This window comes from Oryzias latipes, chromosome 1 (genome assembly GCF_053564925.1).
Source record: "Oryzias latipes strain Hd-rR chromosome 1, Olatipes_Hd-rR_3.1".
Taxonomy (NCBI): domain Eukaryota; kingdom Metazoa; phylum Chordata; class Actinopteri; order Beloniformes; family Adrianichthyidae; genus Oryzias; species Oryzias latipes.
This window is the reverse complement of record NC_136237.1, coordinates 18396084-18410429: the sequence shown is the minus strand read 5'-3', so window position 1 is coordinate 18410429 and position 14346 is coordinate 18396084. Positions and strand designations below refer to the sequence as shown.

At 40.3% G+C, this 14346-nt stretch overlaps 1 protein-coding gene across 4 annotated transcripts; it reads left to right on the top strand.

The window, feature by feature from the left end:
* The first annotated feature begins 19 nt into the window (after positions 1–19).
* On the top strand, positions 20–11644 carry iqce (IQ motif containing E). 4 transcript variants are annotated; one of them, XM_078950775.1, is made up of 20 exons: positions 20–315; positions 391–466; positions 662–703; positions 814–859; positions 945–1094; positions 1400–1470; positions 5356–5469; positions 5541–5591; positions 5673–5743; positions 5825–5897; positions 6556–6596; positions 6799–6947; positions 7199–7254; positions 7333–7562; positions 7665–7772; positions 8421–8697; positions 8778–8861; positions 9251–9372; positions 9463–9533; positions 10508–11644. In XM_078950775.1, exons 2-20 carry the CDS (start codon positions 413–415, stop codon positions 10630–10632), a joined length of 1935 nt encoding a protein of 644 aa, XP_078806901.1. In that variant the 5' UTR covers positions 20–315; positions 391–412; the 3' UTR covers positions 10633–11644. The 4 variants fall into 4 exon arrangements, with proteins under 4 accessions (XP_078806901.1, XP_078806890.1, XP_011475866.1 ...); XM_078950764.1 differs by having other exon boundaries at positions 21–315; positions 388–466; XM_011477564.4 differs by having other exon boundaries at positions 27–315; positions 388–466; positions 8421–8706.
* Positions 11645–14346: the final 2702 nt, after the last annotated feature.

Sequence of the window (14346 nt, the reverse complement as noted above, 5' to 3'; positions counted from 1 at the left end):
TTTCTTGTTTTCTCCCTCCAGAGAACAGACTGGGAATAGTTTCTTGGTTGCTAGACGACTCCTGTTAGCAACACAGCTGTGAAATCAGTAACCTTTGCTCGTGGAGACAACAGCTCTTTGGAGGACTTCTCAAAGTGGTTCGAACGGGCCGTTTTTTAGCTCGCGCGCGGGTCACTCTTTTGGAAATATGCGATGTTCTTTACGACAAATTTGCCTTTTAGCATAGCTAGCTTTCTGTTTGTTTTTCCTTTTTTTTTGTTTTGTTTCCATGATATTAAGGAAGAGGACAAAAAAGATGCTGATAGCCGTTTAAAGGTAAAAATGTTATGTCCAACAATGAAACGTTTATGTATTATTTAGGCCTAAAAAGAAGACAATTTTTTTTAGCAGCTACGTAAGTTAGTCTGCTGAGATGTCTCAGGATGCGAGTGATGACGTTCAGACAGATGAAGACTGCGAGGAGCTGGTAAGATATTTTCTTCACTTTTTTTGCTTGTAGTTTTGAAATATTATTTCAAAGTTTTTTAAAAAATATATATATGTAACAAAAAAAGACTGTATTTTTAATTCCAACGTAGGAGATTTAAAGACTTCAACTCGAAACAAGCTGCTGCCATATTTGTGGTTTAGTTGAATTTAAGAAGACCTCTTCCCTTTTTAGGTTGAGGAAGATTTCTCTCTGCCTGCTGATATTTCCCAAAAGGTAGCGTACTTTATATATCGGCTGTAGTGTTGATTTTCTTCCTAAAAATTTATTGTTATTCCCATACATCTGTCTCATGTATGAATGCTTTAACACGTTGTATTTGTCAGAAAACCTGGAGAAAAAAATCCATTGGCAAGTCTCCACATTCTCCAAGTAAGACCACATTAGCCGCTTTAGGAGGAATCATGTATGTGATTCAGTATATTGAGAATTCTATGTATTTATTATATTCTTACAGGGTCTCCATACCTCTCCAGTCTGAATACGAACCCCAGAAGAGCTGCAGTAAGAGCCTGGAGACTTCCTAGGGGCTCTTTGGGTGAAACCAGAGGAGACACTCCTGGGACGGCAGGACCGCGTCATTGCACGTCCCTCAGCAACGGTTTTGGTACGCTCCACAAACAAAGCTCTTTGTTGAAGATTTCACATGTTAGCTACTGCTAGGAAACGTTTACTTTGTTCTTTTGAGCCTCTGGGAGATGCTGGTTTGGCATTTGTTTAATGGTTTACCAGTCCAATAGGGGGCATTACCCGCCTCATTTGTCTCTCTCTTTATCCATATCTATTTTCCCACTTTTTTTTTCCAGAAGTCAGAATCTCACCTCATCTTCGCAAGTTCTTTTTAATACAATTTCTAAATTACGATAACTTGTGCATTTGTACTCTCTCCATGTTGGTCTCTGTTTGTTTCAGGTTATTTTTTGGGTGGATGTGACCATAGAGACAAGGAGGACATGCATGACGAGATAATTCACCTCAAGAAGGTAATGAATGTCTTAGTCAAAAGAAAGACATACAAAACTTTTTAAAATCCTGTTATATAATTAGGTGTTAGTTATCAGGTGAAAAATCTTTGAGAATTAGTGCTGATTAAGTACAGACCCTTTCCAAAAACCTTAGAATATCATGGAAAAGTGTTTTCATTTCCATAGTTTCATAAAAAAAATAAACTTTCATGGAATATCGATTCAGGGCCCACTGTTAAATTAATTATTATTTTATATATAAATTGTGGTTCCAGCTCATAAAAACAAAATTTCTATATAATTTGAATATTCAGGAGAAATCACCATTTACTTCTCAGTTTTTTGCAAAAAGAAAAAAAAACAGATTATGATCACATCAAATTTGATCAAAATAAAGTATTTTCAAATGTTCATCTTCAATACTTCAGTAGTAATAGCAGTGACCAGGTCCTGCTGGAAGAGGAAATCTGCATCCAGATCTTCAGCAGAAGGAATCATGAGGTCCTCTAGACCAGTGTTTTTCAACCAGTGTGCCGCGGTACACTAGTGTGCCGTGGGAGATGGTCAAGTGTGCCGTGGGAAATTGCCCTCAGTAACTGATTTAACAACATTTTCCATCTCCAGATATCAGCTCTTTGTTCATCCAAACAAACCCTGAAAAAACACTGAGTAGTTGTGAATATGAAAGATCGTAAAAAACTTTTTTCTTTGTGTTTATTTGATTCTATTAAAGACATTTTGATAAGAATGACGGTACCGCGATTTAGCAGCAACTAAAGCCGTTTTCTGAAAAGTCCCGCCCCTTTAACTGTCTCCACCAATCATTCTTGGAATCTTAATCACATGTCATCAGTCTGACCAATCAGAAGTGGTTAAAGTCTTCACTTCCTTGTCCCGATTTAGCTCATAAAGTCTCTCAGTTGGTGTAGCTTTCCACAGAATCCGGTGTCAGACCGTGCAACAAGTGAACAAAAGAATGAAGCTCAAAGACGCTAGTCTTTCTGCGTTTGGCGGATTTTTGCACTACATCTCCCATGATGCATTGGGTTAGAGGGACAGCTTCTCGGCGCACGAGTCTGTCCTCTTAATCTCTTGAAACAACAACGAACACACATGAAACAGTTTTTAAATCTTCTAACTTTACTTTTATTACAGTTTTTAAATCTTCTACCTTTACTTTTATTACATCTTTTAGAAAAAACAGCTGCAGCTTCCAGCTTTTTCTGCCACAATTATCACAAAAAATGCATGTGAGATTGCAGAGGGACTGTTGATCAATACAGACTAAGAGTTTCTCCTTTTTTTTTTTCTTTTTTTTTTTTGGATGCTGGTGTGCCGCTGGATTTTTGTCAAGGTCAAAGTGTGCCGTGGCTCAAAAAAGGTTGAAAAACACTGCTCTAGAACATTCTGCTAGACTGTTGCAGTGATTTTGCGTTGAAGAAAGCTGAGTTTACCACCAACCCCAGCGCTGGAGATTGCAGCCCAAATCATGACTGACTGTGGACCATAGAAAGCTTGGGTTCTGCTCCTCACCAGTCTTCCTCCAAACCCCTGGAACTTGATTCCCAAATGAAACTTTACTTTACTTTTAACAGAAAACAGGACCTTGGACCACAACACTGCAGTCCTCCTCCTTGGCCCAGTTGAGACATTTCCTCTGTCGGTCCAAGCTCAGAGGTGGTTTGACTCGAGGAACCCGACCGTTGTAGCCCATCTCCCAAATGCGTCTGAATTTGTTGATTTTTGAAGCACCTCATTCCACTATTTCTGGATGTCTGCTGGTTCTTAAATCTTGTCCCTTTTATTATCCGCTGGTCGTCTCTTTTGCTGGTGCTTCTTCTCTGGCCACATTTATTCCTTCCATTAGACTTTCTGTTGATCTGCTTGGACACTTTGCTCTGTGAGCAGCCCCCTTCTTTAGCTGTGAACTTTTGGGGGCTTATCCAGACTATGGAGGGGATCAATGATGGTCTTTTGGCTAGTTGTCAAGTCTGACGTCTTCCTCATTATGAATCAAACTATAACACTCATGCCCAGCTAAATGTTGACAGTTTTCATCAGGGGCGGCCGTGGTGCAGTGGTAGGGCGGTCGATCTCCAATCGTAAGATTGTGGGTAGATAAGTATATGCCATTTACCATTCATCAAAGTATTCTAATGTTTTGAAGTTCTGTTTGTGTGGGTTTTATGAGCTGGAACCCTAGTTTATGTAAAAACAAACAAATCAATTAAACAGTGGCAGGGCTCGACATAGCCATTTGTCCGCTGGCCCGGTCCTGTTTTTCGAGCAGTGCGGACCACAAGACTTTACTTTTCACTTGTCCGCTCGGGCCACTTAAATATCTAACGGTTTATACATTCTTCACCTTTTTCAATAAAGTAAATTTTGCGAAAACGTGTAGATTTACCTCGTCTTCATAATTTAGTTTTTCTGCCAGTCCTGTGTTCAGACTTCAAGGGTTTCTATGGGAAACCTTTGATCACTTCTCCTTCTCTCCCGCCTGCGCGCGCGGCTTTCACTGCCGAGCACCACGCGGCACGCGCTCACTACTTTTTTTTTTAAAACTTTATTGAATGTAACAATTCAATACAAAACAATGTTAAACAGCAACAACGAAGGAACAAGCCAGTGGGTTATTATTACATTTGATTATAAATCCGACACCGTCACTGAAGAGAGACTGAAGCATGTCAGAGATGTGGAAGACATGGCAGGAATAGAAAGGAATATGTTGGATGGAGTAGTGGGTATAATTAGTACTATGGACAGCAAGATATTTAATGAATGCATTGAAGATGAAACTGTATGCACTAAGCTTTAAGCTGAATGTCAAAGAATTAAAGGCAACTCCAAATACCTGAATCTCAGACTCACATGCAGTAGAATGTTAAACTACTTAATTTTGTTTTTCTTTACAACACTGTAAGCAGTAAGTATTTCTAGTTCGCTGAATGATCTCAGTTAGACCTGCACAATGAGGAAAACTCGCGATATGCGATATCAGAGATTAAAATTGCGATAACGATATAATTTGCGGTATATAAACAAACAGCAAAATAACCAAATAACCATTCCCAGTTTAAAAATTATACTCCAAATGACCCACGTTGACATAGGTTACAAACATCTAACATAACAGGGCTCCATCTGATTGGTCAACAATGTGAAGGCGTCCATCCGATTGGTCAAATGCATTAAGGGATTTATTTGATTCGTTAAATGGTTCAAGCTGCCATTAGATTGTTTTAACACATTTAAGGTTTATGATTTATTGCGACATTTGCCGTTAGAAGCAGCATGAAAACTTCTGAACTAGTGTTACCTACTACACTGCAGTGCTCTCTTCAAAACATCTGAAACAGACTAGAGCAGATTTAAGTTTGATATGGTCTATTTTCAGTCATTGAAAAGTGTAGAAATAAGTGATGTCACCAGAATGCACCAAATTGCACCATATTAAAAGTTTCCGGGGGGGCATGCCCCCGGACCCCCCTAAAGTTGCAAGCACCTGCGGAGCGGCGGGTCCCGCTATGCGCGGTGTCGGGCCAGTAACTTTCAGGCAGGGCCAGTAAGTCTCAAAAACTACTGGCCCTGTGGGCCAGTGCAAATTTCTGGGCTATGTCAACCCCTGAGTGGGCCTTGAATCTATATTCTATGAAAGTTTATTTTTCGGAATGGAATAATAGAAATGAATACACTTTTCCATGATACTTCAATTTTTTGGAAATAGTCATTATATATCCTGCTGACTGCATTTTCATTTCTTACAAAAGAAGTAATTATTAGTTCATATTTAGTAAATGTTTTCATTCCTACTCGTGTGTTATTTTCCTGATTTGGATCGGACAGACTTTATTGTTCTATGAGCTTGACCTTCATGTTTCACGCTTGTCTTCTTTGCAGAGCCTCCAGGCTCTAAACTCTGACAAACTGCAAATGAAAGCCAAACTACGACGCCTGGAGGAAGATATTGCCAAAAGAGAGAAACAGATAGAAGAACTGTTGGATCCCATAAAAGTACTGTTACAGAAAGATTTCTTCTATTACGTTTTGGTGAACCCTTTCAGTGAGCATTGCATTTTCTTCAGGGATCTGAATTTACCCGCAGTTTAGTGGATAAGAAAAGAGAAGGGAGTGTGGTGAGTGCATACTCAAGTGTTGGTTCCCGGATAACTGGTTTTCTATCAAACAGATTTGTCAAACCAACTGTGTTTGTGAAGGTTCTCAATGGCCTGAAGCAGAGAATCCTCAAACTGGAACAGCAGTGTAGAGAAAAGGAGAATGCTTTATGGTAAAGTGCTCCTTTATTTATTTTAAACTCATTACTCTTTAAAACAGCATCATTTTTAGCTTTCTGACTTCCCCCCCCCAGTAAACTGCAAAGTGAACTGAGGACCACAAACCTGGAGGAGCTAAAGATCACAGCAAAAACGTACTCTGAAGAGGTATATATGTTTATTGTTGTTGCTCCTTTACCACTAGTTTCCACTGCGTTGAAAGTGTAGCTAGTGGTGCTTTCTTGCCATCTTTATGGACTTCTGCTGTTTTTCGGCGATTATTACAGCTGTAGAGAAGAAAAGCTGAATGTTTTTAAGTGTAACACAAATGTTCTGCATTAATATTGCTGCAATGCAGTGTTTTTTGCAACAAAATAAAACAAACTGAACCTAGAGACCAGCCAGCAACACATTTATACAGTTTTAAAGCATAAATGGCTCAATAGTTGGTAAACTACTGTAATGTCAAATGAGTGGGTGGGATTCTGAGTTTTGTTGTCCCTCAGGGATCAACACTAGGCCCCTTCAGGGGCTCTGTTTGAAGGAAAGTTTTGGATTCATTTTTATGGGCCAGTGCAGCACATTATATTTATTTTTAGAGAAAATCCAAAACTCCACACATCCATTCCCCATGAAATTTGTTTCTTGTCTTCCATCCCTAAATTAATCTCTGACTTTTACTGCCCTTTTTTTTTACCTGTCCTTCATCAAGTTCCTAACAGTCCTCAATGCTAAGTCTTATGGAGACATTATTTGGTTTTGCTGAAATGATACATTTGTGAATGGAAGAAAACGCTCAACAGATGATCGTGTCTTTGTCTTGTAGATACAGAGACTAAGGATGCTTCTGGAGTCAGCAGAGAAAAGGTGTGCAAAAGTCAAAAACTAAAGACTTCCGTCACTCTGCAACTCTTATTTTACACTTTAAGCCACGCTAACTTTCTAAATAACACATAAATGTATGAAATGTGGATGGTGAGAAACGGTCGACTTTCATTACTTATTGAAAGCAAGCGTTTAGTGTTGTACCAGCATTCCTGCATGTACTTGTACTCTGTCTCTGCATTAGTCGAGCTGAAAGTAAATGCTCCCAGAGGCAGCAGAAAGCTTTAAACTTCACTGTCCATCGCCTGTCTGAGGACCTGAAGCAGCTTCAGCACGAAAACGCAGCACTTAAAGAAGAGCTCAACACTGACAGCCCCACCCCTGGAATTAAAGGTATTCAATGTCTGAGTCATGGAGCATTTATATTTATACATACACATAGAAAAGGCGCCCCATCATTCCAGTTTGATCACCTTTTACTTTCCCTTCTGTTCAGTTGTTATCCGTTTTTCTATAACTGTAGGAGGTAAACAATGAAACAATCCAAATAATCCAAATCTCATCTTTATATTTATAAACTCTTCACTGTTGTACTTGATATGTTTTGTGCAGAAATAGGTAACATGTGGGACCCTTTCTCCTAGGTTACAGGGAGTGGAGTAAGCAGAGGATATTGAGGCGGCTGCTGGAGCTTGAGAAGGTGGTGTTGTCATGTGAACTTGTGCACATGTCTGCTTTGAAGCTTCGTCACTGACAGACCCTCTTCTCCTCTTCTCAGAGGCTCGAGGAGAGCAGAGGACACGCCCACTCAGCTCAGTCAAGCAGCCGATTGGACAAGGAGGTCCAAATACCTCTCACGGAGACCCAGACGTTCTCCATGGCAACAGAGGCAAGGGTTTCCGTAGGAACCATCACCGAAGAGTGTGAGGCGATTGCTGGTCTGAAGGAATGTCTCAACCAATCAGAAAGGAAGAGAATAGACCTTGAGGAGACTCTGGCGATTAAAGAGTGAGTGACAGGCAGCTCAGCTTGATCACATGTTTGTGGTGTCAAACACAAAAACATTCCCTTAAAGGAATGCTTGTCTTTTTCTATCATTTGTGTCTCCAGAGATGAGCTGACACAGCTTAAAACAAAGCAAGAGGAACTGCAGAAAGAGGCAGACGATTGGAAAGCTGAACAGAAAAGTTTACTTGAAAAAGAGAGAGAACAGCATAAGTATGTTGTAATTACCCTTTTATTCAAAAAAATCCCTTTAGGTTGTTACAGTAGAATCATATAACATTCTTGTATATAGTTATTTTCTTAAAACTTTTCATCTGAAGTGCTGCAATAAAAAAAAAAGTTTATTTTTTTTCTGTTTAGGTCATACAAAAGGTTTCCCACGTTGTAAATTTAACACTAAACTTTACTGTGAAACTGAAAACTTTGTTGTTTTTAAAAAGCAGTTGATCTTTCAAATGGATGGCCGGAGCATCTTTAAAGACCCACTACATGAATAGCTGTGCTTTTAACATGCTGTTGTGGCATTGTCCAATAAAGGGACATATATCTGAGTTTTTTTGTTTTTTCATTTTTATTGCGAATCAGAAACAGAGTATAAACAGGTGGATGATTGAAAATGGAGGCATCCTCCACACCGACGGTCCCTTCTTCAACTCCAAGGCTGATTTCTAATGAACTACTGCCACTCTGCCAAAACAATGTCCTAGAAACCACCTAAGTAAAACTCATTTAAAGACCACAGGGTACGCTTTTACAATAGATCAAAAGATGATCGGAGTGAGTCTTTGAGGAAAAAAAGAGCATAAAGCGTCAGAATGCTGCTAGCTTAATTTCAGTGTCTTTTTTTGTATTGTTTCCCAGGCGGGACTTGGAGCTGTTGCTGGTGAAGATTCAGACTCTGGAGAATGAGAGAAGCAAAGTTGCACAGGCAGCGCTCTCCTGCCCTCCTCCCACAGCGGCAAACAGCCAGGCGGAGGTGGAGAGCAGAACAGGCCAGGAAGCAGGGAAGCGGAGGGACGCAGGACGTACAACGGAGGGATCAGAGGAGGATGAGAAACCGAGCACTGGTGTGAGGAGAACAGAAAAAGAAAAGGCTGCCGTGGTGATTCAGACAAACTGGAGACGTCACAAACAGAGGGTCTGTAAGGTGTGAGAGGAAGTGTTGTGTAAGAAACGTCCTGACACCGTCTCATGCTTTCTGTCTTTCTCTTTCTGAAGGACGTTGTGATGGTGCAGTCAGCGTTAAGAGGCCATCTCCTGAGAGCTGCTCAGTTAAAGAACCTACTCAAAGAAAGCAGAAAGGTTTTCCCCACACTTACCTGCTTATGCTGGTTAAGACAGTCAAGGTTTTCTCTTGACTTGATCCATTAATGACATTTCTTGTGCTAGATACTTGATCCTGAGACACTAATCCTATCCTTCAGTTTTTCCAAGTCTAGAACAGTATTATTGGTTTTAGCTTTGAACGGAGGATTTAAAACTCTAGTTGAAGCTTAAGAATTGAAGCTCCAAAAATAGATCAGAATGTTTAAGTTTAGATCAAACCAGATGGACTTTTGCAGGCACAAGTGTCAGGTTGCAACAAACAGAAAACAAATTCCCTCAAAAAAAGAAGCCTGGTGCTTATGTAACCTGCATAAGATGTTTATTGTGAGTCATGTTACCAAAGCTCTGCATTTCTCTGCTTCCAGGCTGGAAGAGAGCGCTGCAGCCATGAAGCCGACTCTGCTGGGAGAGATCTGGACTCAGGCGCCGTAACTGTGATCCAAGCTGCATTCAAGGGGCATCTGGCTCGTACTCTTGCAATGAAGAGGTGACTCATTGATGCACAGAAAAACAAAACAAAACAACAACTGATACAACACCACCTGTTTGGAGAGTCATGATTTTGCTTTTCTTACAGCTCAGGGCCTGCAGTGCCTTCTTCTGTGGAGACTAAACCAAGAGCGGGCTTCAGCCAGCCTGGAAAAGCAGGTAGACTTCAGACAATTCTGTGTCTCAATGGCAAAGTGACGTAAACTTTTCTTTATTAATATTTAAAAAAAAAAGGAGTTTAAACACAAGAAATTAATCCCATTTCTCACACTCTGTTTTTTCTACCCATTTGAAACATTATATACACTCAACATTATTAAAAATATAATAGAAAAACTGAAAACTAGTAACAGCTTTCAGCATGCTTGTCAGGACTCCAGCATGATGAGCATTGATGTGAGCAATTCCAACACATTGACCTACTTAGAAGCTGAACTTTCCTCTTCATTTTTCCCCTGACACCTTTATGAGCAGTGATGGATCTAGCTGACAAGCTGATCTAATTCCAGAGCGGCCGTCTGCTCTTCACCAGCTGAACCAGGACACTCAGCAGACCAGTGGCCGACTAATGCTCTGATCTCTTCTGACCCTCCAAAACCCATAGTTTTCTGCCATCCAGAGGCATGACACTAGTGAGGTTTCACCCCCCCAGTTCCCACGTCTTTGCTCATCATAATCCGGAATTTTAAACTGCATAAAAGAGCACAGGGCAGAACAGTTAAATCAGCATTTTGCCTGCACAACTGCCCCTGCTTTAGTGTGAATCTGAATTGCAGATTTTTCAGCCTGAACTGCTGATGGTTACTAAAACTTTGTCTTAAAGGCAAAACTACCAACTACAGAACTACCGTTCTGTAGTTGAGTTGCACTGAATCTGACAGTGGCACCATGGGAACAGAATAGTTGGTGCTTCAATGAATCTCTTTGAAAAGGAAAAGGGCTAAAATCAAAACTTAAATTAGTGTTGTTGTCATTATTAGTCAGAACTGCTTTGCTGTTATATTGATTTGTTGAGAAAAAGGCATTGATCTACTTTTCTCCCTCAAAAGCAGTTTAGACATCTTTAACAGTCTTATGTATTACTTTGGATTTAAAAAAGAGAGATAATGTATGGTTTGTTTATGTCTTTACAGCTCAGAGAGAACATCAACCTGCAGCAGGTTTTGGCCACGACCCCCCCACCGATTCTGATGATTCAGATGACATCATTGTGTCTCCATCACGTCCAATGAGAAGCAGGAACGTCGTATTGATATAAAACCTTCAGATTGTGCGCGTTTTTCAGGGAAGTTCTTTCTATAAAAGTGTCCAAAGGAATCAGGATGTGGCTCATCTCTACCTTAAAAAACATGAACGATTTCCATCAGAGTGAATGTGGTCAAGCCCCGCCTACAAAAATAAACAACTCGGGGCTGAATGTTTTTTTGGTTTTTTTTTGCATAATGCACATTCATGGCACATATTTTACTTAAAGTAATCTCATAATAATACAATATCTATGCAGTCTAGAGTGATGTATACAGTACAGACCAAAGGTTTGGACACACCTTCCCATTCATTTGAATGAGAAGGTGTGTCCAAACTTTTGGCCTGTACTGCAGCTGTGAAGAGAATATTTGTAAATATTATTAATTACTCCTTAATGACATTTATTATTTTTGAACCTCAGCTCTGTAAAATTAGTGCCATTTCATTGCTTTATTTGCGTTGAATTTCACTTTAAGCTTAGTAAAACACTTTGGATTTTTAGAACCTGTGTGGCCAAAATCTTTCACACTGTTGAATGTTTGTGTGGTTTTTTTTTTTCTTCTGCTTTTTTCCAAAATGCCTTTCGCACCAATAAAACCTCAAAAAGCTAATGCCTAAAAGCCCAATCGGATTTTTGAGGTGATTCCCAGCTGATGCACTAACAAGCCAAACTGTGAATGAATTCCAGATCATTCTGCTGCAATACTGAATAACCAGTTGGGGAAGGGGAGGGGGGGCAGGGAGGGGTCTAATATGATTTAAAAATGTGCTTTAAGCTTTTTTTTTAACGAGGTGATCTTTTAATAGTAAAATAAACTCGTTTTTAACCACAGTTGACATGACAATAGATGAAGAGACCTTGAGTGCTTTATCAATCCGATGACTGAGTATAATGATGAGGATTCCATCTATTGTCCGAACTGTTTATTACAATAAGTTTCAAGCATGTGTCCTTATCTTCTCCTGTATGTGTTCAGAAGTTCTCCAATGACAGAATTGTGCTATAAAGGTAACTGCTGGAACATCTGCTGCATCAGGAGGATCTTTTTTGACAGAGACTTTGATTTTAGAAAAGGAACTTTTCTGTGCTTCTGTCAGAGTAAAAGAAATCAACATTGTTACACAGCCTTATAAAATACACGACTGTTGGAATTTCATTATTGTAAATATTTCAAAGCTACCTGTTACAAATAGCTTGCGTAATAAGCACAAAAACACCAATAAAGTGCATTTTTATAAACAGGGTGGTGCAGCCAGGGGTTGTAAGAAACTCTACCAAATGGTTCTTTTAGCGTTACGTTGTAGACCCCTGGTTTAGCTGTTGCAGTAATAACACAATTCAAGTACACAAACGCACTCTTTTTACAAAGGGTACATAGTGATCTTGCTGTCAACTCAGAGGATATGGAAGTGAAATATTTACAATGACTTTAACATCTTGGGCACACATGTCAAATAAAGCTTGAATTGATATTTCAAAAAGAATTTGAACTAAATTACCGGTAGGAAATCTGAATTTGAGTTATTCTAATCCAGGTCTCAGCCAATCAATCCTCCCTGTGATTATTTCCAGGATAAAATTAATAAAGTCCAGACTGGCTTCTTAAAAGGGAATAAATGTGATATGATCCAAAGAACCATAAATCCCATCTCTACAGGGCAGGAAACACCTGGATGTTCAAACAGGTAAACCCCTGCACTCTGTCCAACCTTTGTTTTACCAGTGTGCCTCACAAAAACTGAGAGGTTTTATTCTTTTGGTTCTCATTCAAAAGGTTACCTGGAAGAACTGAATGATATTCCTGAGGTTCAAGCCATGTCAAACTCCCACTACATACAATTTGCGCATTGTCCCTGGATGAAAACTGGTCATAATGGTCAAACCATTGGAAGGACCCGCAGAGGGCGCTGACCATGGTGCTGATGTGATCTCTGCTCGATGCTCTGAGTGTCAAAATAAGGAAATTCAATGAAGCAGATTTACATGTTCCTTGCGTGGTTATGTGTACTTTTCCGTGGTTTTAAAGTGGTTCCTCCGTGATACATTAATAAACATTTCACGCACAGACCCGCCGTCCGCGTGGCGCTTGACACCGCCCTGTAAGAGACTTACGCATAAACTGCAACCGACCAAAATTTCAAACAGTTCAGAGCAGAATTCAAGTACAGACCCATCAGCCGAAACCCTCGACTGATATCTGCACACATCGACAAATGATGAAACACAAGAGACACCTGTGAATTTGGTAAATCACACCCGTATCGCAAAAGACAGAAATTTAATCCGTGGAAAATGCCCAGATTGTACATAGCAGCTGTGAGACAGTCTTTAAGGAGTTGCAAGGAGAGAAAAGCTGCAACATTTTCACAGCTTTGAAATAGGACTTCATCAAAGAATAAACTCACTGCAGGCCTTCAGGCCAGCGGATGACATATGAGGTAAAGGTTAAGTTCTAATCCAAGTGATCAGACTGATGTGATCTCAGGAGTGTAGAATGGCAGAGCAGAGGAGGGGGTTCAAGGAGGTGGCAGAGAAGATTGCAGCTTGTGTGCCAACCCAGCAGCAGCTGGCTGACCTTGTGCCTTCAGTCTTGGCCTCACTGAGGAGGGAGGGTTACTTTAATGACCCCGTGGAGAGAGGTGAGGTAGCGTCCACGCAGCTCCAGAAGCTGCATCAGCGCTGAGCGTGAAGATCTGTACAAAATGCTGATGACCTTTTTGTCATTTTCAGATGTCGAGACACATTTCTTCCCACGACTCATGGATGATGTTGGAAGGTGCTTTATAAAGAAAAAAATGATGAAAAGGTTTTGCACAAGTTCTGCTTCCATAATTCAGTTGAATTCAGTTCATATTTGAAGAACCAATTCCAACCAGAGGTTAGTTTATGTAACTGTGCAAAGAAAGCAAGAAACATTCAGATGAATGAAGTCCTAATCCTGTCACTGTCATTCACTAAAGATTCTTAGGACTCAGTTTAGTCCATTAAGGCCTAATGATCCCAACAGAATTGGAAAAATAGGTTGTGTAGCATTTCCTCGCTGTGATTCTTGATGGATTAGGAACCAGCACAACATGACTGTTGGAGGAATCCACCAAATAACAGAACTGAGGCGGTTCTGTATAGAGCCAAAGCCATTTGATTTGACTGTCAAGCCCAGCTGCTGTAAGTTAGGAGGAACTGAACAGTCTGATGGGTCGAATGTGTCTTCAGCCTTTTTCATTTGTGTTCAATGTGTGTATTAGAAAATCACCTATGACATCACTCAGAAAAGCCTGGAGGCACTTGAAGAGCTGGAGACCAAAGTATCCGACCCCTGAAGTTGCTGACATCATAAAGATCTGTGTAAAATGCTTTCACTCAAGAACCGTCCAGCCGGGTGTTCTTTAGATTTGTGCCGAGTCAGCTATTAAGAAGGAGTCAAAGGACGGAAAATCAGAATTCCAGGTGCAATAGTAAAGTTTGATGTTCAGTCGTATTCTTTTCTTTTTTTCATTAGTTTCCGGTGATTTCATTTGTGTAACTACAGAACATTCAGGTCAGAGGCTCTTGATAGGTTTAGATCAGCTCCTTTGGCTCACCGTCTTCCTGCTTGTCCTGTGCAGGGTCACAGAGGTGCTGGGGTAACACACAAAAACATCATGGTCATTCTTGAAAAATGTCCTGGTAGCCAATTGGCTGAAAGCCCCACCCCACACAAAATTAGGTTCAACTCTGAAAATA